This window comes from Epinephelus lanceolatus, chromosome 14 (genome assembly GCF_041903045.1).
Source record: "Epinephelus lanceolatus isolate andai-2023 chromosome 14, ASM4190304v1, whole genome shotgun sequence".
NCBI lineage: Eukaryota > Metazoa > Chordata > Actinopteri > Perciformes > Serranidae > Epinephelus > Epinephelus lanceolatus.
Genome location: NC_135747.1, coordinates 20,320,209 through 20,345,796, shown reverse-complemented (window position 1 = coordinate 20,345,796; position 25,588 = coordinate 20,320,209). Strand labels below are relative to the sequence as shown.

The 25,588-nt window shown below is 41.0% G+C and overlaps 2 protein-coding genes across 2 annotated transcripts; one reads left to right on the top strand and one right to left on the bottom strand.

Annotated features, from left to right (window-relative positions):
- Positions 1–95: 95 nt before the first annotated feature.
- Positions 96–5,552, bottom strand: ercc1 (excision repair cross-complementation group 1). Its single transcript, XM_033617007.2, has 9 exons — positions 5,379–5,552; positions 4,706–5,134; positions 4,456–4,559; positions 3,583–3,682; positions 1,830–1,906; positions 1,319–1,418; positions 1,021–1,092; positions 805–873; positions 96–714 (listed from the first exon to the last, which is right to left on the bottom strand). Exons 1-9 carry the CDS (start codon positions 5,436–5,438, stop codon positions 652–654), a joined length of 1,074 nt encoding a protein of 357 aa, XP_033472898.2. The 5' UTR covers positions 5,439–5,552; the 3' UTR covers positions 96–651.
- A 1,236-nt stretch (positions 5,553–6,788) lies between these two features.
- Positions 6,789–18,793, top strand: sona (SON DNA and RNA binding protein a). The gene is made up of 10 exons (XM_033617570.2): positions 6,789–6,943; positions 9,021–9,117; positions 9,481–9,688; positions 10,113–10,189; positions 10,296–12,071; positions 12,667–13,078; positions 13,177–13,688; positions 13,823–14,310; positions 14,974–15,066; positions 16,584–18,793. The coding sequence occupies exons 2-9, from the start codon at positions 9,090–9,092 to the stop codon at positions 15,046–15,048; spliced, it is 3,576 nt and encodes a 1,191-aa protein (XP_033473461.2). The 5' UTR covers positions 6,789–6,943; positions 9,021–9,089; the 3' UTR covers positions 15,049–15,066; positions 16,584–18,793.
- The last annotated feature ends 6,795 nt before the right edge of the window (positions 18,794–25,588 follow it).

The following is a 25,588-nucleotide window of genomic DNA, read 5'->3' as shown; positions in this document are numbered from 1 at the left end:
GGAGCACCTGAAGGCAGCACCGCGCTCTTGCACCAACCACTTGATTTTACAAAATTTGATAGTGAACTCCTCTTCAAACAAAAAGATCCACATATGTTTAGCACATTAAGTTTAATAGTTACTCAAAAACTATATCTGATGGTACCTTATTAGTTTTTCAAATACAAATGAGTTTACTTGAGATTTTTATACAGTAGAGCAGAAATGTTCAATGTTCATGTTTTATCTACTTCAATAATTTTATTTGATATTTTAAATTATCCCTAGCTTTCACAAGTCAGCGAGTCATTAAGCACCCCTTGTTGTTTCTTGTGGAGAACAAAGCAACGGTCAGACAGAATTAAGGTACAGTATACAAATATTACAAAATAGCATTTATTTACATTTTTTAAAAAAAGAATACATCAAACTTAATCATAACTTAAAGCACAGAATTAATGTGCAGCTAAACTGTTCACATTAAAGTCTTAAAACATCACCCCTGGCTGATACACAATCTCAGGGCAGTCAGCATTTCTTTCTTCACTCCAGTAAATCAAGTGTTTGTAGTATGTAATTCAGTCCTCTGACGTGTGTGAGTGTGTCGCATGTTGTTCAATACGACCACCAACTTCTTTTCAGGAGCATGTCACACATCCATGGTAAGACGTTTCAGCTGTCTTTTGTCTTGGACTTGAGGAAGGGCTTATGCAGCACATCATAGAGTCGCCGTGCCTGCAAGCACAAAATGTCAACACGATAACGTCACAAATGTTCCATCTACCTCCTGTGTACTCATACGGTGCACGTGTATTTTTAACTCACTTTTTGTGGACCAAGGCCTGGACAGAGGACCAAGTCTTCCTTAGAGGCATTGATGATTCCATCCACAGACTAACAAATGACAAAATTCATCATCTCAGTGTGAAAATATTAATTCAGAGCTCACCATCAAATCAGCCTGTGGATATGTCTGTGCATATAAACAGATCGTAGTATAGCTGCAATCTGAGGATGATTTTTCACACAATTGGTACTCACTGAGAAAGTTGACAGTAAGGTCATGGCATCGGTCTTGTTTATAGACTTCACAGTGGTCAGACAATCTGTAACCTTAAAACAAACCCACAAAATTATCAGTGCATTGTTAGAGAGACTGGAAATCACAGCAAGACTTTGCCAAATACTCTAACTGCATTTAATTTTCATTGAGTCTATGTGACTGTGTCATATTGAGTTATCACATTAAAATGCCTTCCATGTTCTTCAAATAGGCAAAATGATTAGAAATAGCAATAACACTCAGAATCTTTAATTACAAAACGGCAAATCCACACACCTTTGACAGATAGTTCTTTTCAACCTGCTCCTTCAGTGCATCTGCTGGTTTCTTTTCATATGACTTATATGTCTCCAGGTAACGCCCGGCTTCCTCTGGACTGTCAAATCAACATTGAGAAAATAAGTTATGTTTCTTTATTCATTTGATTGTACTAGTTTATTATTAGGCACCATGTTCCCTGATCAGCAAACAAAAAGACAATGAACTAGAGTAAGGCTAAAAGGCTCATTTTCATTTATTGATTCTGGCAAGATAAAAGAACATGATATAACAACATATTGTAAGATTTTTACTATTGCATAATTAAAGTATTACAGGACATAAAACACCCACTATAAACCCAAAGATGCACACTATCAGACTTTATCTTTCCCTTACACACTTTAGGTGGCAAGGCCAGGATAATAAAGAAGTAAACATTCAGAACTGTTTCCAAGTGCACACTCTTCTACATCTATGTCCTGTAACAAACTGCTCAGTCCTTTTGGCAATCTGTTGAAGGTCTTACCTCCAAGCCAAGATGAGAGTGCAGTCAGCCATGATGCAGATGCGAGCCAGCTCCTTCAATGCATGATGAGGATCTTTCTGTGATGGAAAACCAATGTCAGTAAGACAAACTACAGGTGCTCTTAAAGCTTTATAAATGGAACTTGAGGCTATACTGCAAATTTCTGAACCAGATCTGACGCTCATACAGTATCTCGTATTTATCAACTCTTGCATTTATATTTTACTACATACAGTACTGAAACTGCCTCCAGTTGCACACATCAGACTTCAATTACACCACTGTTGGCAAAACTTTTTCTACATAGGCAAGACATACGTCACAAATAGTTCTGCATGGATAGCTTACATTACAGCTCTCCTTTAAAGTTTAGTGTGTTGTCTGGGCCGTTCCATTTTGGTAAATATAACATTGCTAAATGCTCTAATCCTTGTACTTTAATGGGAAATGACATCACTTACCTGATAGCTATTATAGTAACCTAGCAAGCCTAGAAAACTGTAAAGGTATTTGTGTCTCCACCTTTGTTATGAATTTGCTTTATAGCCTATGTTTTTGCTACTTGAGTTAACAGCTGACCAGATGTGTTCAAGTTTTTTTAAGGTTAAATATTTAGATGAAACCAAACTGAACACTAAAAAAATGGAGTATCAGTCTTGAACTGCTGTAGCAGTAAGCTTTGAACTGAACTGAGCCAGCCACTCTTCATTCCTGACATAAACAGAGTCAAAATATATTTTTCACTTAACAGACTTTGAAGTAGAGTCCTGAGTGAACCCACAGAGTAATTCTAAGGGCCGTTTCATAGTCGACACAAAGGCACGCAGACGCGAACGCATTGGCCGCCATGATGTGGGCTTGCATCTCAAAATGTGTTGTCCATTTTTTTGATGCACGACGCAGCGATGCATGTAATACCATGTGTTGCCAGCGGGGGTGATAATGCAAGTGACAGTACTTACTACAGGTGTGAAATATGGCGGGACCCCCATTTATGTGACAGTTCTAGTGCCCTGCACTCTAATAAAATAGCAGTACCAACTAGCTACAGCAGTACTAGCTAGCCGGAATGTACCAGTGACTCTGCTACCCCCTATTGCGCGAGCGATGTATTGCATTTCAAGTGTTGCCCACGCTGCTTGCATTCAATGTGTTGACTATGAAAGGAAGTGTGTTGCTCGCATCGCTTGCATCACTTGCTCGCGTTGCGTGCGTCGACTATGAAATGGCCCTAAACCTTTTCACTGCAAATGTTCAAGCAGGATGTAAATGAATTGTGAGATGGCATCACATTAACAAATGTAACAAAGTAAAAGTGTATTTAATTTATTTTCTATTTAATTAACTGATTTAATACTTCATGTATCATAGCCTTTTAAATGCAAGGCTGCATCATTTAAACACTGAAAACGTGACGTATATCAGAGATAGGAATTCATTTTTAACAGAGTGTAATAGGAACTTTATGACACCTTAGAGCATTTGCCAACACTAATTACAATTTGATCAAATTTATACAAACAGATATCAATTGATTAAAATATGCCTTCTTTGGATCTGATAATGATCTTCCCCATCTTAAAAGTTTGGTAAATACAGTAGTAACAACTGGAATACTACCTTATAGGAGTTAAAACATTACCGTTAACAAAACACAGCACTTTCAGCTGTGAGTCAGATAATATTGAGTCATTCAATATAACTTGTCAAAGTCAAATTTAATGTTTTGAATACAAAATATCTTTTAACTTACCACATCTACTTGTACCAGCAACACTCGCAGGGTGAAAGTCTGTCCAAGCTGCTTCAGACGTTCATGGATATAGTTTGGATTGAGATTGTGATACCTCAGACTTTATGCCAGGCCCAAAACAAAACACACAGGGGAAGAAAAAGACATATGAAAAAAGGGCATTTTGCACATCAGATATTATTCTAAAATAGTGTTGTCACAATACCAAAATCTTTGTTTTGGTACCAATACCAATATGAATTTCGGTACTTTTCGATACTCTTCAGTACTTTTCCTAAGGAAAAGTCCTTTTGGATACAAACCTTTAGAACAATAAATAGTAGGGATGGTACCAAAAAAATCATGGTTCGGTAAGTACCTCGGTACGGACGTCACGGTTTGGTAACTCAAATGTTCCACCAAGTTTGTGTTGTCTCATGTTGTCTCCCTTTGCGAGGCAGACTTTCTCTTGTCCTTTTTCACGTGCGCCAGCTGTGAATGTTGATACAGGTGTTGTCATACACACCACTTGCGCAATCTGTGCTCCAATAGGAACAAGAAAGGCGTTTGTGTGCATAATTGAGTAAAATAAATTAACTAAATTAAAGAATTGAATCAGTTTCAAAGTACCGGTATTTTCCAAATGCAGTATAGTACCGTTTGGAATACTCTAGTACCGCAGTACTATTTTAGTACCGGTATACCATGCAACACTAATCTAAAATAATAAGTGCTCGTCTGAATAATTAAGTGTGTGTATGACACACTGTTAAGAAAACATGAAAATGCACCAAACAACGCACACATTGTTTGCTCCTCTACATACACATGCCAACACCTCTTCTGGATCCCACATACCTACACACACGCTGTTCTTGAGGCACAAAAACCCACCTGAGGAAGAGCGCACAAGTTGTCTGGCCCAAGACATAGTCTGGTACAACTTCTCCGAACTCCCAAGGGACACTCCTCACATACTTCAGGATAGGATTTCCCCTCTGAATTGGTAAAAACACATATGCAATGAGATACCTACCACTGAGCAAGACAGTTAAAGGGCCTGAGATCAGTCAAACTGGAATGTCAAACTTGGATGTTACCTGCTTGTGCCTAAGTTAAAAGGCACATACATGTTCATGCATACCTGTCGAGGACTGACAATGATACTGCTCCCGGACCCCACTGGTTTTGGACCCAGGCTTGGATCTGACCTTTGACAGTTCCCTTCTTTTTGGTCTGTAGCAGCAACTGTCCCCTCGCTCTTCTTTACATCTTCAGATCCACCTTCAGTCCCTTTAGCACAGTCCTGAACTGTCTCACACCCTCCTGGGGCAGACGACACTGACTCTGCCCCACTTTGCTTCAGATTGTTCACACCAACATCTTCAGTCCTGAGTGATTTAGGGGGACCGTCTCTCTTAGCAGGAGCAGCCACATTGCTTTTACTCTGGACGATATATTCTGCATATGAAAATGGCTGGTGAGCGGGCTCAGGGGCAGGCTTTACTGGTGATGAAGTTGAGGCAGATGTGCTCTGTCCAGCTTTGAATGAAGGTTGAAACTGCGGTTTTGGCTGGAAAACATCAAAAACATCAAAAAACCTGTCTGAGAGCCGAAAAGTATGAAAAGGACCACAAACAATCACTCGCGCTTTTAGCAAACTATACTGACCAAAACCTTGTGTTGCTGAGTTGGTAAGCTATTTAAAAGGTTGAATTTTTGAACTGTAACGCTCGTTACCAACTGTAAAGTTAACGTTACTGAAGCTAGCTAGCTAGCTAATGCATAGCCGTTGTAAAATAAAAAAAAATACTGACCGGTGCTCGCTCTTTGGTGAAAGCGGAGTCGTCCAGATTGATATTAAACCTCTTCTTCATGGCTTTAAGCTAATGAAGACTTTCCAAGTGAACACATGCCACTGAAAAGTGAGACTTTGGGTAACGTTAGTCAGTAGCGCGAGCTACAGTAGCGACTTCCGGTCTAAATCCTTCAAAATAAAAACAACGTCTCGGAAAAAAATAGATATGAAGCTAATAATATTGATTAAATTCGGCGCAAATTGTATAAACCTGTGATGTGCTTTATCTTCAAGATGCCATTTAATCTGTAAGCATGTCACGAAAAAGCACAGATCCTGAAATTCAGGTTAGGAGTGACAATTTTTTGTCACTCAAAATGTGTTTTGCTTCAAGAACCTCTAATATTTGATGCTTAAAATATACATTAAAGCACAGTACAACAAAGAATATCGTTTACATGTTCTCAATATCTGTAACACGTGCCCCAGATGATCTTTATTAGCACGTGTGACTCTGTTTAAGTGTAATCACTCAAGACAAAGGCCATCTGGTTGTGTGTCAATGAGACAAACACATTAGACTATGTGCTAAGGTTGTAAACTTTGTTGATGTCTGGTACTAGATGTGGTTCCACCTCAGTTGAAGTTATATGCACAACCAGAGAAGGTAGAAGCTGAAATTAAAATAAAGGCTTGTCTTGTGCATATCATTTTGTTGTTATAGGTATGGTGATTAGGCAGCAATTTTACAAACATCTAAGTCTCAGACTACATCATGGATGCATCATTTAGTTAACTGGCCAATGGGAAATGTGTTGTCAAGTATGAGCACTGTGAAGAAAATCACTGGCAATTAAGTAACAACATGGAATGCAATTAAAACACTCCAGAGGTTTCAGATGCCAACCTGGGGCAGTTCAAATTTTCGGGTTGGCTTTTTCTTACTTATTTATACAAACCAATTACGGTGTCATAGTGTTCACCTTTAAGTTTATGTTTATTTATGTTTATTTTTGTCATTTCAAGAAATATAGCCCAAATATATAGACCAAAATATAGGCTAAAAGAGCAATTCATTAAGATGGTGTATGTAAAAATATGGATCAAAAACCTGAGTGAAATAAAATATCTGAGTTTAATTTCAAGTAAACGAACGACAAAGTTAAAGACAAAAAATATGACTACACACAGTAATTGTGCATATTTACGCATATACACCCATTTAACTTTTGTCATCGTGAATTTCCCCTCGGACATGAATACAGTTATTCTTTTTCTTACATGAAATAATAAATATGATGATGTCATAGGATTAAAATCATTGTATTTCTATCAGTATCACATCACAATAGTTTACTCCGGTCTGCTGCCTTGGAGCATGAAGAGTTGCCTAGGAGACAGTGACGCCGCCATTCAAACCGCGTAGCATGGCATTTTGGGATACCATTCCCCATCATGGCGGATCAGGTAGTTCGCTAACGTAAACGGTTAGCATATTCAACGGTTGTTTGGATTCACACTCCTAAGGACTGCAGCTGTCTGGCATTTTCTACACAGGGGCCGCATCAACCGAACACAAACTGGGTAATTATATGCTACAGAGTCGGCTGCTGTAATGAGCGAACGAACTTGCTTTGTTGAAACAAGTAGCAGCTAATGTCCTAGCTAGTTTGAATAGCTACCAGCATGCTAACGCAGCTAGCGGTAATTGTGGTGAACGAGTTGGCAGTGGGTCGCCGCTTAGGCCGCGGCGTGCAGGCAGCATGTTTGACTCTTACAGCCCATACATTGCCTTACTGGAGCGTGCAAAACAAGTGAGGTTTCAAGAATCAACCATTTAATTGAAGTAAATTACAGCTAATGTTATATTGACTTGGGATGTAGTTAGCTAGTCGCAGTGATCTGTGAATGAACGTTAACGCAGGCCTGACAGTGATCAGTGTTATCTAACGTCTTAATGTCTGTTACTACTGGAAACTTTTTTCTCCTTTTGCCTCTATTATCCATGCAGCTTTGGCCTAACAATACGTATTAATAATTATTTTTGGTGTAACTCAACACTGTGTTATAATGTGAACGAAGAGTTGGGGTAACTTAATATTAGCTTACGGTACTTGATATCTAAAGTAACATGTCGGCAACCGTACCTTTGATAGCTAACGTTAGCTTTAGCATCAACTGAAGCGGTAACAGTTAGCTAGGTGTTATGGCTACATAACCTCAAATGCCGGTGCAGTTTACGTGGTTTTGTTTTCGGTTAAGTAGCTTTTCATTAATTTTTAACGCAATTTAAATAAACAGTGAGAGTTTAGCTCAATTGCCAGTGTTTATGAGTAACAGTGCTTCTCACATGCTATGTTTGTATACTAGCAGGGCTAATGTTCGCCGTATTAAAGCTTTACGATTGTAGGACGTCTAACATTACTTTCTTTAGTCAAACGTAGTATTTATTCAATTGTTCATTTTTTTTAAATTTTGTGAAAAATAATAAAGTCATCCGTATGTATACAAAGGGCAGTGGGCTAACAGTAAAATAAATGTAGATTTAATAAGTTGTCTTTTAAAGATCTAAGACAGTTTTTAATGTGGAGCAAGGAAATATAGTCAATCTTTGCATTTAGTTGTTTACAGACTTTGTTTGCTTTAGGAATCCGACTTCACTGGTTAGAGAGATGCTGCAGGGGACGGCAACGCTGCCTTTGTTGGGTTAGGAAGTTGTCTAGTGTTATGTCTTAGATGGTTATGCCATTGACTTGTACTACCAGTGCTCCGGCTTTTGGTGTGTTTGTTACACGTTTGGTCACATCCAGGTCAGTGGTGATAAGGCAGGTATTGCCGGCAGTTTATTCTCCCTGAAGATGGCTGATCTGTTAGGAAACCCATAATACTGTTCACTATCACCTGTCCTTGTACTGACTCTTTGGAAACTAATTGAAAACTTTACAGCCTGCAAAATCAAAAGCAAAGGGAAACCAGCTACTGTGTTATCCTTATCAGTAATCTTATCAGCTTTCCACATTTGTGCTGAGACATACTGAAGGTTTAAGCATTGGATTGTGTGTTCACAGACAAGCTGTCGAGTTTGCATGCCAAATCGTCCATTTAAGTTACTGTGCTTGAACAACAGTATGTGGTTGAAAAATTGAATATAACATGATCAGAAGATGTTCTCACAATACCTGTTCAGGTTTAGGAATGAGACCTCAAAATGTATTTTATTTTTTTCCCCCTCTGTGTCTCATTTGAGCACAAATTGGAAATGGATCAGTTCCAGTCTTTCCTCTTGGAGATGGATATTCTTGGAGCATTTCTCGTCTGCAATGTTGGTTTTAGTCACAGAGGGACTATATGCAACAGTAGTCTAATGCAACAGAATTGCAGTAAATCCTGCCTTCATGGAGGTTAAAATGTTAAGTTTCTATTCAAACTTTTTTAGAGAGGGATTGATTTAGTTTTAATTTTGGAGGCTGTAGTTTGTCTAGGCTTTGCACAGCATGGAGTGGCTAAAGCAGCCTGACCAGGGCTCATGGAAAAACCCTTTTATTAGATGATTGTGTTATTTATAATTTGCTATGGCATGGCTACGAAATCTATACATCCTCTTGTGTTGGTGCTGCATTCTTTGTTGCTTAACTTACAATACCTTTGTTTTTCTCGCCAGTGTTGAGTGAGGGAGTGGCACGCCAGTGACATTAAGAAGGTCTTCTACAAAATCAGGGGCACCGGCACAATGGAATGTGCAGTGGACATCCCCTCAGGTGAGTGATTGATAAGACACAAATAAACTTGTCATTACAATGTTTACCCATTTTGATTTAGTTAATTTTACTGCTGTTTTCTCCCAGATTTCAGGTTTGAATTGTTAATTTATCGTAAAAGACTGCCAAATGTCCCCTAGCTATGTATCACTTCACTCTTTGCATATCTTGAACGTTTTAGACAGTAAAATGACTACAATGATCAACACAAGCCTTCAGATCAAGCAAAATAAAATGTACTATTTTTAGGTGCAGCACTAATCAAAGAGCCTAGCTTGCTCTAGGTTTTGTTTTTTGTTTTTTAAACATATCATGAGTCTGCCAAACACTTCTGTAATCTGAAATACTGGCTGCCCTGTGCAGGAGAAGATGAGGCACCTGAGAAAGACGACATGAATGCCAAGGAAGGGAATGAGCCACCTCACAAGAAAAACAAGAAGCACAGAAAACACAAGAGCAAGAAGAAGAAGAGGAAGAGAAAGGGGGAAAAGGAGAGCAGTTCAGAATCTGGTGCTGAGTCGGATGTAGAGCCAACACCGCCGCCGAGGCCGGTCAGGACCACCAGAGCCAGGTAAGAAAAAGTTCAGTTTAAATTAAAACACATTGTGCAAACTAGATACGTTGTTGTACGAGACTTGACTCTATCTGACAAAACACCACAATGGAATTTTGGTGGGTGTTATAGTGATTGATTAATACACAGAAAATGTTAACATAGTGTGGATTATGAGGTGTAAGGCATTTGGCACAAACATGTTGACACAGATGTAATTGTCTAGAATATGGTTTGGAATCCACATTTCCCATATTCTCTGGAGGGTTGTCTAAGAAAAGCCACCAATCCTATTGAAAGGATTTTTCTAATGCTTATACAAGATTTTGTACATTACCCAAACTCAAAAGGAGACCTACTTGTGTTTTACTTGTATTGGGAACTTAGATTTTACACATTAACAAGAAAAAAATGCAATTTTGTATTTTCCTTGTGTTTGTAGTGCCAGACTGGCTGCAGCTGCAGGAGTTGGAGACCAAGCTGGGCAGAAGGAGGAGGGCAAAAAGGATGCAATTACAGGTAGGAGACCTTCACCCACAAGCACTTCATATTTTCTTTTAAAGTAATAATTTAATTCCAGTCACTTGTTAAAAAAAATAAAATGATTCTTTACTTCTGCTCTCAGATCGTGCAGACACAGAGGGAGATGCAAAATCCAAAAAACACAAAAGACACGCTGCTAAAAAGAAGAAAAAGAAGAGGAAGAAAGATGAAAAACAGGAAAAGAAATCCCCGTCTCGCTCACCATCTGAAAGCAGCTCAGCTTCAGGCTCTGAGTCTGAAGGTGAAGGAGGGAAAGGGGTTGGTGATGGCAAGTACTCTCCAGCTACAGCATCTGACCTGCAAGAATCGGTGTCTAAACTGCTTTCAAAAAGCAAACGAGGGGAGAAACCTGAATTGCTTGGAGTGAAGAAAGAGGAGATATCAGATATGGATATGTCCCAGGCTGGAGGAAAGGACAGTAATACCAATCGATCAGAAAAGGATATGAGGTTGCCCTCTGCAGGCCCAGATGAGATAACGCAGACAGCAACAGTTAAGGTTAAGACAGAGAGTGGTCTTGCTGATGGTACATTCAGCCATGCCCAGGAACTCCCTGATATCATCCCTAAACAGGAAAGTTCTACCCCAAGAGACGACCCAGGCCTGAAAGATCAGGCAAATTCAGTTCAGAGATCCAGGTCTCCTTCCCCTCCCAGGGTTTTAGACATTAAAAGGTCTGGCTCAAGTCATAGTCGTTCACCAACACCTAGTCCTAATAGGGAGCGGTCTGATGGGCAAACAGCAGCAGCAATAAAAGAACGGTCACGAACCCATTCCAGGTCAACCTCAAAGGGAAAACGGTCTACAACTCCTCTGAAGAGTCGCCAACTGTCCCGCTCTCAGTCCCGCTCTCAGTCCCGCTCTCAGTCCCCTAAATCCAGAAGGAAGTCACTCTCTCCATCCCCAAAGTCTCCCAAGAGAGCTACCCGTCACTCTCGGTCCACCTCTCGCTCCCTCACCCCCAAGAAGAAGGTGTCAAAGTCTCCAAGGAAGTCTCCTAAACGTCGGAGGAGTTCATTGTCTGTTTCTCCAAAACGACGCAGAAGTTCTCACTCTCCTAAAAAGAGGGTCTCACGATCCCCTAAACGTGGTGGCCGCAGGTCCCCCTCTCTATCTCGGTCTCCAAGGAGAAGTCGAAGGTCAGAGTCACGGTCCCGTGGAGGCACAAGGCACTCCAGGGCCCGCTCACCTAGACGAGGCGGTGCAGTAAGCAGGCGTTCAAGGTCACGGTCCATCACTAGAAACCGTCGCTCAAGCTCTAGAACAAGACGTCCTGTACGTCGCTCCAGGTCGAGGTCGCCGGCAAGACGTGCAGGAGGTAGGCGCTCCAGGAGTCGATCCTTGTCTCGACGTAGGAGGTCTCCACCCCCCAGATCTCGCCGCTCACGCTCCCGGTCAGTCCGCAGGAGCAGGCGGACTCGGTCACGGTCCGTTGTAGTCCTTAAACGCAACCGGCGCTCCAGATCAAGGACTTCCCGAAAGCGGAGCAAATCCCGCTCGCCAGTGAGAAGGCGCTCCCGTTCCCCTGCCAGGAGAAATCGATCACCACCAAGGTCTGGCAAACGCTCCAAATCTCGCTCGTTATCTCGAAGGCATCGGTCAAAGTCACACACACCAATACCTGTCAAGAGGAGGTCCAGATCTCCTAAAAAGAGTGGAAGAAGGTCAAAGTCTAAATCTGTCTCTGCGGGCTTGAACAGATCTAAGTCTAGGTCCAGGTCTGAGTCAAGTGATGAGAGGTCTGACAGCTCTTCCCCAGCAAGATCCACATCTTCCTCTCCTGTTAAAGAGATGAAGCCTTCCTCTCCTGAGGCAGAGCAGACAGATGGAGAAAGTGGAGGATTTACAGCGACAGCAGGTCAGTCTTTTTTTCATTGCTATATTTTTAAAGAAATACTTCACCCACAAAATGACTATTTGTCTATCAGTTACTCGCTGGATTCTCTATTCATCGTAGAGGCATGCAAAAATGCAAAATTTTTCACAAATTCAAGGTAACGCATAGCGAGTAATTGAAACACAAATGGCACACTATAAAAACTTAAATTGATATTGTTCCTAAAATTGCTGTATCTGCTCTCTGTCTATCACAAAAAAACTTAAATTGCTGTTCTCCACAATCTGGAAAATGTTACTTGTAGATCAATTGGATGTATAACATTGACTTGACTGCAATATTACAGTTGATATATTGCCCATACTCATCATCAAATTCAAGTATCAATCACGTTACTCTCCACTTCTCAGGCCTTCAAGACAATCAGAGTTGGAAAACATCATCTTGCTCCTTGTTGGTTTTTTTTAACAAGCAGTGAATGTTTATTGTTATTGAATACTTGCAGTATATACAGAGTTAAAAGTACAAACTCCAAAAATTCAAAGCTCAGATCAACAGTTATTTGTGTTACTGTTGCCTTGAAATGTCTTAACATGCCTCAACATTCACGATGCAGGTGGCTGGAAACCCATGCCCCCAGCAGCTGCCTCCAGTTCTCAAGCCGGGAGCTCCTCAGGTATGTTGCAGGAGCAACCTAAAAGACTTTCTCCAGACCATAACAAGGACCAGAGGGAGCGTACAGGCTCCTCCAATGAACGGGATGTTTCCAGGTCCAGGTCTGGTTCCAGAGAACCTGGCACGGACCCAGATGGGTCCGATTGTTCCGAAGGCTCAGATGAAGAAGAGGATTCTTCCTCTCCAGTTAAAACAGTATCTAAACGCCAGAGAAGCTCCTCAGGTTCAGCATCTCCGGGGGTGCAGAAGAAGCAGCGGTCACGCACACCTACGGATCGCAGGAAACTTTCACGCTCAACTTCTTCACCTCGACGATCAGCATCCAAGTCTACATCCAGAAGGAAGCAGTCTAGGTTTGTTGTGTGCTCTAATGCTGACATCATGCTGCACTAGTAGGTGTAATTAAAAAGTCTGCAAAATTGTTCATCTCTTATCATTCATCTTTTCCCAGGTCCAAGTCTCCTGTGAGGAAAAGAGAGTCTGTCTCCCCATCAGAAAAAAAGAAACGACGGTCTAAATCTCGGAGTCCTGCCCGGAGGCGGAGGTCACGCTCCCCCGCGCGGCGTAAGCGATCACACTCCAAGTCACGAACCAGAACCCGCCGATCCAAGTCCCGCTCTCCAACCCGAAAGAGGCGATCCCGCTCACCCAACCCCCGTGGAAGGAGGAGGTCCAAGTCCACAGAGAGAAGCAAGCGATCTAAGAGCCGCTCAACAGGACGGAGGAAAAGGTCAGGAGACAGAAGCAGGCGATCAAGGTCTCGTTCTTCCGACCGCAGACGCAGATCTAGGTCAAGAGGTCGGGGAAGGCGCCCTGTGTTTCGCAGTCGTTCATTTGATAGGCGAGACCGTTGGAAAAGGGAACCTAGCCACTCTCCAGTTCTCATTCTACGCAAACAGCGCCGCTCAGGGTCCCGGACACGGCGTAGCACCAGCAAGACTCCTCCACGGCTCACTGAACTGGGTAAAACATTTTGATAGTCACCAGTGACAGTCAAACTGAAAAAAGTTTTCACACTTTATTTACATGGCTCGTCTGCTTCATCTTCCTCTCTGTGCTCCCCGTTGTTGCTTATAACCCTCTCTGTCTGTCTTCAGATAAGGACCAGTTACTGGAGATAGCCAAAGCTAATGCTGCTGCCATGTGCGCTAAGGCGGGGGTGCCCATTCCTGAGAGTCTTCGGCCGAAAGCCATCCTCCAGCTCCCTCTGCCCACTCCATCTCCTGCCCCCCTGTCCTTACCTCTACCTTTACCTCTCCCAATGGGCATGGGGATGCCCAACATGCCGAATATGCCCAACATGGGTCCAATGGGGCTCCCCAATATTCCAGGAATGCCCAGCATGTCAAACATCACCATGAGTGCTGCTATGGCGAGTATGACAGCAGCTACTATGACAGCTGCCTTGACCAACATGGGTGCTTTGGCGGCCATGCCTCCCCTCGCCCCGCTTCCGACCATCACTAACAAGCCTCCCCCGTGTCTCGCGCCCCCAACGCCAACCCTTAACCTGGACCACATCGAGGAGGCAAAGAGGAAGGTCACTCAGCAAGCTAACATACACACCATCAAGGAGCTTACCGAGGTAAATGGTTTACATGTGTTTTTGTGATTACACTGTAATAATAATGTCTACCCAGGCTCCACACTAACGCTTTCACCAGCATCACTGATGCTACCAAATTTCTTAGTTGGTCACACCAGCACATGAGTTGGCCGCACCCTTTGTGTTGCTAGGTTTTTTACATATGGATTTGCCAAATACTTGTGTAATCTGAAATACTGGCTGCCCTAAGCAGGTGAAGATGAGGCACCTGAGAAAGACGACATGAATGCCAAGGAAGGGAATGAGTTTTAAATCCGAAATGTTACTCAAATAGTAATAGCAGAATAGGAAGTGAGAGGGCACATGGAAGCGACGATACATGTAACCAAATTATCATTATTTCTAAAAGTGCAGCACAGTGAGGATGCAGACATTTCACACAGCTGATATATATGAGAAAGCTGTAACCCTGTTTGTTGCTATAGAGATGTCAGTCTGCAGCGTGCACTGGCATGAATGTGACCATGTGAAATTTGAACTTACATACCCACCAAAAATGTTTGTGGACTGACCATTGTGGTCGCAGTGTAGAGCCCTGTGTACATGTTTGATAGAAAAAATGTTGAAGAGTGCATAATGTGGTTGTGTTTTTCAGGGTAACTGAAAAGCAACTCATTTGTTTGTTTTTTTCTGTTTTTGTAGAAGTGTAAGATGATTGCAAATAGCAAGGAGGAGATGGCCATTGCTAAACCCCATGTCTCAGATGATGAAAGCTAAAACCGCCAAGCCCTCATGGTAACACTTTTTAATCTTCTATTTCTTTGTCAGTCTGTGTCTTTGTCTTAATGATCATGTTTTATTTATTCCGTTGTGCACATTGATTTTTAACAGCGGATATTAAAAAGCCTTTTGCATGCCATGGTTCTCATTTCCAGACCTCAATATTTGAGTATTACTTTTTGGCAACTAAATTATGCATTTGTTTTTTCAATTTTAAGCTTTTTAAATTGATGTCAATCTTGTCCGGTTGATCGTTGGTCCAGTAGCAACATATTCATTGACTTAATCGGGAATCAGTTTTTTTATCCAGCCACAATGAAACCGTTTTCGTCTTTCTGTCCCTGTTTGAAAAATTGTAAAAACAAAAAAAAACAATCCATTTTATTTTTTTCAGATTCTGTATTTTCTGGTTTATTTTGTCTGAATTCTGTGTTTTATGATCTAAGCACACTTTGTCATCAGAATGAGTGTCTAAATAAAATTTCAACAATAAAAAAAATAATCAGTGAATTTGATGTAGGACAACTTTGCACTTTTTTTCTTATCAAAGAAAGTGGTTCAGTACATTAATTAAACAAAAGATCCCAACAACAAAACAAACGTTTCAGTACAGTACAGGTCAGAATACAGGAGCACTCCAACTTAAGTGTCAGCCTGTTTGACCTCGGACATGGAGGTGACAGCTAGCCTGATACAGAGGAGAAGCACAGGAGGGCAGGACTTGATCCAGCTTGGCTGACTGAGGAAAAAAAAAAAACTTCGGTCAAGCTAGCTGTGACTCACATCTCCACGGTGAAACCAGCTGCTGCGAGTAGAGCGGTAATGACACTTGCGAATCTAAGTCTGAATATTTTTTTTTAAATTAAATTAGATTTTGTCTAGTTTTAGAGGATTGGCCTAATCAACTGGCTGGTTGCATTTATTGACTATTAACTGCCCCTGTTGTGTGTGAGCTGAGCTGAGAGCGGAGGACAGAAGCAGCGTGCCCATAAATGACACCACAGCAGCATTGTTTTTTTCCTGTTCATTCGGCTTAGAAACTGTTAGAATAATGCTTACAATGGTAGAGAAAGCGCTGATCTTTATCAGTTGCATCCACATTTTGGCAAAACTCCATGATAATCTGCATTTTAAAGCTGATTACATTTTGATTTTTAAAATTCCAAGATCCCGTCTATGTTTTCTGCTTCTCTGCAATCATAGGTAACTAAAACAAGTCATGCATCTTTATGAAATATTCTACCTTTTCCTTCATGTATTCTCCCTTTGGCGTAGCAACTGTCACCCTCATCTTTGGGTTGTCCATCTCTACATCCTTCATCATTTATATATCTGTTTATTGTATTTATTCCAATTTTCACTTGTTTAGGCCCATAGTGACTTAGTCGAAATGCCTTCAGCCTTCCCCTAACTGTATTGTTCCTCTGCGTATTAAATACACAAGCCAAAGTTATAATGAAACCCAATGTTCTCTGTTGACATTAAATGACGATCAAACTTTGACCTTTGTTTCTCTTTTTGTCTGCATGCAGCCACTCCTCAATGGACTGAAGGAAAATGTTAAAAAAAAAACACACACACACACAAAAAAAAAAAAAAGGCTTTACAGGAGGACCTACCTTCCCACAGTTCCCTCTGGCAGCCAGATGACTTAACTGAGCCTCATTAACCACCAAGAAGAAGAAGAAGAAGAAGAAGAGCACCCTAGTTGTCACAGTTAGATTATAGGCGCACCAGCTCCCCAGTTTGTTTCTGTTAGCGTGTGTGAGAGAGAGCGCGACTGGCAGACTGTCACCTCTGATACCACTGAGTAAACTGGACATACGGACATGTGTGCACAGTTGTATGACTGAGAGTGCGAGTCTGTGTGTGAATTGTTAGTGTGTGTGTGTGTGTGTGTGTGTAGTGACTCTCACCACCAACTCCTCAGTGTTGCTGCTCATTTAAGCGGTCACTGTTGTAAAGACTGAAGAGGAAACAAACCAAACTAACTAGTGGCGCAAGTGTTTTTTTGTAAAAGATTAGTTTCTCTAAATTTTACTTTTATGCTTTCTTAAAGAATTGTGTTAAGTGGAGACTGCTTCCTTGTTCTGCTGTATTCCCCCTTGGTTATCTCTAGTCCCTGATTTTATATAAACAAGCGATGCAGAGAAAGTTTTCGGTGGATCCTCACGTGGGATTTGTTTTCAGAAGCCTGGGTCTTCAGGGCAAGAGAGCGACCACATGTGAATCCTGGAACAGGGCGCCAGATCTGATTATTTTGAAGGATAGGAATAACTGAATATATTTGCTGCGAAAAGGTTTGAATTTCGGCTTTGACAGAGGTTATTATTTTGATTCACAGAACATGACTAATTCAGTAACCACTGCCCTGGGTGTGATTTTCATTCCCTCTATTTTAAACAGCATTAACCTGATGTTTGACTCTAACCTGGTCTTTCATTTGGGCTTTGTTGGGATTTTTTTTTTTCCCAGCTTGCGAACATATTTGCTGTATATTTAAATGGACATTTCATCTGCCACCAACATCCTAACATGCCATGTTTTGCAGAACACCATAATATATAATATAATTTAAGATGCACAAAAATCATACGGTTACTATTTGCTGAGAATTGCCATGATAGCATTTTAAGACTACATGACATTTGGTCGCGTGCAAACATTTGAAAGACTTGATCACAACTAAGATCTGACTGTAAGCCACCAACCTTCAGCTACATCTGTGTAACACTTTTTATTTTCCTTCATAACAAACCAGACAGGTGAAAATGTAACTTCCCTTAAACTTCACACTGTAAATGTAGGTAATTATTACTTGTTTAGAAGAACATTTCTAATTCACTGTGTGACTAAATACATGCTTAACAGTGTTTTTTTGTTTTTTTTAATAAATATGCTTTTGCCTTTCTCTTGCTGTTTATATTATTAAAACAACTTGGTGGCGTCTCAAGGTGCACATGGAGAACATAATTCTTGTTTTGCGCTGGGGGTGAGAAAGTTTATTATGTCCTCAACTGTGCCATTGTTTTTTTTGTTTTTTTTTTGTAACAGACAATCAGGTTCTTTGTCTTGTGTTTTTATTTTCTTTAGAAACGACTATAACCACATGAAACTAACAGATCTTGCAGCATTGTGTTCATGTGGTAACTAGGAGAGAGTTGTTATGGACAACATAATGCGTAGTGACATGCAATGGTAATGTTAGAACCCAACAAGCCCTTTTCATTTAATTCACAGATGCATTTAAGATCTGCTTTACTTGTAAATGTCACCCTGGCCACTAGTAGATCCTCTGCGTGAGCTGCGTCTGAGGAAACGGGGGTCCAAGTTTCAATGAATGCTTTTATCCCATTGGATAGCTGAAGAACAAAGATGAACTTGGTGCTTGTGGATAGCTGTCAGGGGGTGAAGTTTTTAACGAATCTTACACTCATAATTAATTTTTTTCATGCAAGAGGGAAATTCTTTGTTGACCTCCCACACCCAGGGCTGTTGAACTGTGGAAGATAATCTGTCAAGGTTTTTGTCAAACTGTAACTATACTGACTGCACCAAAAGCGTAGTTGAACTGTTGAATTGATTCCCGGAGGTGATCTTTAGCTATTTTAATGACAGAGAAAAGGAAGAAAATACATTTTAGGATTCTTTTTCTGTTTTTTGTTTTTGGTCATTTGAATATGACATCGCCTGCTTTGTACATAAATGTGTTGATGTTTATTAAAAACCTCAATGATCTGTATGTACTTGTGTCCCTGTGTGCTGTGTTCACTTTAGTAATTTTATCATAATTTGATCCTTGATTCTAGAATATTGAGCTGTTTATCTGCATGTTTTAAAGCCAATAAGTGCACCATGCTCTTCATCCTGTTCTGTCTTTGGGGAGGATGCGGTAGCTGTACGCACCCTATTTCACAATAATAACTTTAGTTTGAAAGAAATCCACATGGAGCTGAGCTTTTGTACTGAGTATTTTTGCACATAGTCTACAAGTTTCCCTTGTTTAAAATTAGACCAGGCTGCCAGATGTGAATGGGGTCATAGAAAAAATGCTAAGTGTGGTGACATTGACCCAGTTGTGCATTGCTCAGCAGTGAGCGACCGGCTTCCAGATCTATAATGAAAGCCTTCACAGCAGAGATGGAACCCAATAGCACAACCTGACTGTACAGGGTATTGATTTGTAAGACTTAGTGCTTGTGTGTGGGCAGATTGTGCAATTGCCTGTGTGAGAGAAAGATAAAGAGAGAGAAATATAAGTGCATGCTTTTATATAAGTGTTTGAAGTGGGCTGACACCAACATGCCATTTCCTGTGTGCTCGGGTAATTGCAGTGTTCAGAAAATATTTTAGGCCAGAAAACACCTGTAGTTTTGAAACTCACCTACAAGTGGTGCACTTTCTCTTTGTTTTGACTATGCTTTTATTGTGGAGGTCAGAAGCTTTAAAAAAAAAAAGAGTTTTGGACTCTTTCCATCAACAAAAAAATCGCCCTAAAACACTACAATGTAAAGCTTTAACAGACTGTGTAGGAGCAGTGGTAAAGCACCTAAAGTATAAGGACTTTTTAACACATTAAACACTTTATTTTCAGTTTACAAGTTGTCTGATTTACTCAGATGTCAAGCGAAAAGGAGCGACCCAGGGCAGTTTTTATGAAGAGAGCTTAAAAGGCTTTAATCTGTGGCTTTGCTCATTGACTCGGATAAAAAGGTTAAAAAACTCCAGAGTGAGAGTTTCCGTCTCGCTCTTCATCACGGGGTTTAAAATACAAATCACGGTGGCATACACTGAGATGAAAAATACAATCATAACCACAGTCATGGATTAAGGGCTTTGAAGTGAACTGTTTTTTCATCTTCAAATGAAACAAACACCAAAAAAAAAGAAAAAAAAACATGCCTCAGTCCTTTTTGTGTCTGAAAAATGTTTCATGAGTTGGCTTGTTTTGATGGTGATTAACACATTTAAGCTTATTCTGCCATTGGAACAAGGAGAGGATTCAATTTGTAGACTTTTTTGTTTTTAACAAATCAAGTTTGGAACATGGTAATTATTTTTATTCTCATCATTTTCTTTAAGTCTGTTGTTGAAATGTAAGGCAAGAGCGGCGAATGCACGTCTGTACATGCATGGACTCTATTGAAATTATTGGGGTGGAGAGGGGGGTTATGTTTAGTGCAAAGTCCCCCCAACTATATAGTTCAGAAAATATTATAGATCCGCCACAAAACTGACACAAGGGTTGGATTCAAATTGCTAATCTGTCTGCTACTTCAGCACCATGGATTTATCAATACACAGCACAGCTAGATTACTGATATTTCAGAGCCACGGTCGAGGCCATAGATTCTAACTTGCACAAACCTCAGTCAGATAAAGGATGAATGAATCAGGCAGACAAGACATAACATATTCAACTAAACAACCCCTCAGCCCCTGCACACTCTCTGCTACCAGGGGATGCAGAGCAGGGATGGCAGGTTAACAAGGGGCATGCATTTTGGTCATTCTGCTAACAAGCAGATCCTGAACTTCTCGGGGGAATACTGAACTTGTATGAATCCATCCATTTTTGATTAAAAGCTCTGTTAAACTTTCTACTTTTCTCTCTCTAGAACTACAATGTGAATTTGTCTGACTCACTTATTTCTCCAACTGTGCTGTCTGTCATCTCGTCTCTCCCTTGTCCATGTATATTTCTCACTCGCAGACTGGAGTCATGATGTATGATTTATTGGGATGCACAGATTTGATTGCCTGAGCAGCATCATGTTTGATGTCTTACAGCACATGTGACTGGTCCATTTCTACACCAGTTAAAATCATAGCTTTCAGTCAAAATATAATAATTCTCAACAATTTATAAGTTATAGGCGTGAGTCAGGATAGGACAGCATCAGGGTCTGGACCCAGACCACGGTCCAACCATAGGTGACCTTAATTGAATTTAATTGTCTACCTATAAGGCACTTTAATATAACATGTGACATCTCAGGATTTAGTCTTGTCTGTTCCTATAGTGCGGGTGCGGGTGCAGTGGTTAGCACTGTCGCCTCACAGCAAGAGGGTTCCCGGGAGGGAGCCCTTCTGTGAGGAGTTTGCATGTTCTCCCGTGTCAGCGTGGGTTTTCTCTGGGTACTCCGGCTTCCTCCCACAGTCCAAAGACATGCAGGTTAATTGGTGACTCTAAACTCTCTCAACACGACTTACATGACAAGATAGAGAGGGATGGCAGGTTAACAAGGGGGATGAAATTACTTACTCTTTATGGTAAATATAACAAAGGTTTATCATTTGATTATTTAATAATTTTAGAATTCTACATTTTTATAGCTGCATTATGGGTGAGGAGCCCAAGACAAATTTTCCACTTTGTGGGACACTTAAGTTAATCTTGATCTTGATCTTGATCTTGATCTTGAAATGGCAATAATACAGCCACTCTTGAATTGTTTTATAAGGAGCTGCTACAGTCATTACAGCCACCCAATGGCTCAGACAAGCTGCTGATCGTGCAGGCTGTTCTCATGCATTACTATGCAGGGGCAATTTCTCTGAGACAACAAGGGAGGCTGAATTCCCTCTAAAATTTCATAGAAGAAATGGTCAAATATGCATTTACATCGCATTAGGATGCGTTTAACATCATGACTATGATGTTCAAATGTCAGCTGTTTTTCACCAGTTTTCAAACGTGACCTCCCTGTCATACCTTCTCGTATCAGCACGGTGGACGCAGAGCATCCAATCATTCCTGTGAGACAGCGCTGAGCAAGTTTTTTTCATGCAGCAAAGCGAGACGGTCATTGGATAAATGCCACAAAATCGTCACTTCCAGGGAGGCTCAGCTTCCCTGGGACCTAATGAAGCAGTAGGCGGGAGAGGAGACTCGGTGTATGCATAATGATTGGAGGAATTGTCTAAAAGGCTGAACCCCTTTGTGACTGACAGCGCTTTGGAAATACACACCGGCGTCGTCGCATTTCGAGCTCAGTCCCATGCAGATATTTGTGAGTGGAGTCTTCTGACAGAGTGCCGTTCGGAGTTCCGTATTTCTATAAGCGATATAGCTCATTTTCACCGTTAAACTCATCTGAAAATCTCTGAGGTGTGTTTTGCTGTGGTTCTGTGGCATGAGTGTGGTTGAAAAACTGCTTCAATTAAATGTTCCTTTTATAAGTTACTGCCTCGCTACAATATGACAAATTTTATGATGTAAACTTAAAGTGAGCTTCCCCTGTTTGAAAGACCAGCAGCCGCCACTGTTACTATGTAATGATGAACTAGTAATTTGTGTATAATGCTATGCGCTGACAGGTGTATAGAAGGAGGTGGTCCAAGTAGTCCAGGTAGAATGTATGTTGGTTCAGTGGATGGTTTACAAAACCCAGGACTTCCCCCAGGAGACCTGTGTTCTGAAGTGAACTCTGAGTTATCTTAAGGTATATCCTCACCATGTGTCTTTTCCAAAACCTAACTATAATGGCTTTACTTGCCTAAAACTACCCTCTGAAACTTTATGTTACTTACCTAACTTTACGTTAAAGGAGCTATATGTAAGAAATCTAAAGCAAATAGTCATAAAATCCTCCTAATATGTCACAGAGACTAAGGAATAATGTTCATATAACATACTGATCTCACCGACAACAATAGTACAGCCAGAATATTCGCATTTAAAAAAAATTTTTACGGTCTGCAAATCATGTTTATGTTTTGAATTTGTGTTTTGGCCTGTTGCGCCACCCACCGCCGTCTACCAGTCACACAGTCAGTAGAGTCTCAGCATCAGTTACAGTTACGACTGAGCTACAGCAGCACGGCAAGCAGCATTAGCAGTGTCCCGGTACATAGCATTAGCAGCCGACTCCTCATGAGCTGTATCCCGGCAGCAGCGTTAGCAGCAGAGAAGCCGGACTTGCTCGATGGTCAGCTGGAAAACCGAAGATCAAGGACGCGGCGACGCAGTCCTGCCACAGCAGCCACCCGTGGGCAAACAAATCAGTCTCCAGCGTGCCGCTGTCCAGCAACCTCGAATCTTTAGAGGAGGGGGGGGCGGACACGACTCACGGCAGTATTTTGAATTTGAGTGCAGTAACCGTTTTGGCCACATTCTTACATACAGCGCCTTTAAGGATGTGACGTCATTCGTGGGGTGCTAATCCGGTGCTATCACACCAACAGTTGTGTGTGCATTTTCGTAGGATATCATACAAACCTTTCTATGAGGATACGTTGAATTGTGATAAGAGAAATAGAGCCGAAATACGTACGGCCAAAGAGAACCTTTATTACCTGGAGAACACAAAAGGTTAACTTTCTGATGTAACTATTTGATTTTCTTCAAACAGAAAATATAAATACAGGATGGGGAAAACTCAGAGGTGCTTCTCCTGCTTGCTGAAAAAAGCCTACCCCTTCGGCAAAAAGAAAAGTGTACAACTTACTCCCACTTTCTGACCCCTCCATCCCCTTGTGATTTCTGTACAGTCCCTAAAGACAAAAGGCAGCAAATGACTTAATTAGAAATGCAGAGCCAGTATTTTAATTCCACTTCCAGTTTCCAATATTATTTTCTTAATTACTATGTGTGGGTTAGGGTTAGTAATCTGCATCAATTGCAATCTCTGAAAGAGAAGCTCCCTACATATTCTGAGCCAATTATACTCATTTAATTTGTGGACTGCAATTACATTAATCAGTAATTACAGTTACAGGCCTTCCTGTCAGTGTCTGCATGTGCGCTTGTTTACACTCAGCGGTCACGTTTGCGTGTATACATATGTGGGTTGCATACTGAGAAGCTGGTGAGTCATTGGATTTTGCAGATCAATGGCTGTCGGTCGATGGATGGCTGAGTGCTTTGCAACGACCACCCCAGTCCAAACACTCTACCACTCTGTCAGGCAGCCAGGAAAGGAGGTCACATACACAAATTTCCTCTCACTCCCCCTTTGCTTTCCATTTTCACAACACACATTTCTCTCACAACATTGCTTCACACTCATACACAAGCACACACGCGCACACACACACTGGCTAAGCTGATGAATTCAGCCCGTGGTGGAGTTCTGGATCAGAGTGGAACTTGTTTCACTACAATGTGAGACAGACTAACGAAGACAACAGAGACAGCGAAGTGAAAGGGAGAAAAGAGGATTTGAGCAAAATGAGAGGCTCTGCAAGATAAAAGCTGACGAGAGTGAAAAGAGGGAAAACTGAGGACAAAAGAGAAAAAGATGCCTAATTTTACTGAGAAGGATTTGGAGCACTGCCTACAGGACCAAGTGAGCTGTAACTGTGAGGGTCCATGCACTGGTCAGAGGAGTAGAATAAAGGTTGTGACTTTGACTGTACTTGTCGGTTCATTGTACTGTCAAAACTGTGTGTGTGCACAGTTCAAGTGTGTGTGTCCATGTCCTCGACAGGGCAGAGCCATACCACACCAAAATTGTATGAAGGAGAGCGTGCTGCAACAATAGTATATGAACATATACGCCTACATGACTGAAGAGACACATGTTGCATGCATACATGATTATTTCATGAGGGCACTGGAAAAGGAGCAACTGCGGATCCTAATTTATGGATGAGTGAAGTTAACCCAACTGAAATATTCATGCAAACTGGAAGATAAAAATGAATTTTCAAAATATTCCTTTCATTTTCCATAGCAGATTAACAATTAAATATGTATGCATTTGCACATTTGCAAAGAATAATAAAATCGCTTAATTTATGGTTAATATTTATATGGCAAGTCATATATGCAGGCAGATGCTGGACAACAGTTGCAAAAGTAGGACACATAACATCTTGGTATGACCTTGATAATTTAAAGGTCCAGTGTGTAGGATTCAGGGGGATATATTGGCAGAAATATAATGTAACACATATGCTTTCTCTAATGCATAATCACCTGAAAAGAATTAGAATTGTTGTGTTTTTGTTACCTTAAAATGAGCTGTTCACAGGGAGCGACTTCTTGTCCAAAGAGATCACTATGTTGCACCACCATGTTTCTACAGTAGCCCAGAACCAACAAACCAAGCACTGGCTTTAGAGAGGGCTATTCACATTTTTGTGTTTTCCCATCACCTGTCAAAGTTAGCAGCCTCAGTGACAGTCATTTTCAAGTATGAAATTAATTTCACATTTACATTTTTTTTTTCATTTCCTTATGTCAGTTTGAATTGTACAAATCAAATAATAATAATACCAATAATGAAAATAATATTCTGTTTGAGATATAGCGCAACACGTTATCAGGTTCAGTGTAAATTGAATTCCTCTGTGGTCGTCTTGTGCGTGTCACTGTCACCGTCATGGAGATCCTGTTTCGTCCCACCAAACTTTTGCTTCTTTGTCCAAATTGGATCAGAATGTTGATCAAAACAGGAATTATTGGAAGCTGAGTCTGTCAACATCTCTGTGGCTTGCGCAACCTCAAACCTTTACATCAGCGCATTTTCGTGTGGTTTACAAGCTGCTTTATCATGAACATGTTCTTGTGGTTTCCAGTGGATCTTTTTCT

Bases quoted from the DNA above. Each gene is read 5' to 3' on its own strand.
- ercc1 (XM_033617007.2), bottom strand. From the start codon at position 5,438: ATGAAGAAGAGGTTTAATATCAATCTGGACGACTCCGCTTTCACCAAA. The intron at 1,419-1,829 runs GTAAGACCTTCA...TTGATTTGACAG, and splicing joins ACTCTCATCTTGGCTTGGAG to TCCAGAGGAAGCCGGGCGTT. The intron at 1,093-1,318 runs GTGTGTGGATTT...GTTTGTTTTAAG, and splicing joins AAAAGAACTATCTGTCAAAG to GTTACAGATTGTCTGACCAC.
- sona (XM_033617570.2), top strand. From the start codon at position 9,090: ATGGAATGTGCAGTGGACATCCCCTCAG. The intron at 12,072-12,666 runs GTCAGTCTTTTT...TTCACGATGCAG, and splicing joins AGGATTTACAGCGACAGCAG to GTGGCTGGAAACCCATGCCC. The intron at 13,079-13,176 runs GTTTGTTGTGTG...ATCTTTTCCCAG, and splicing joins TCCAGAAGGAAGCAGTCTAG to GTCCAAGTCTCCTGTGAGGA.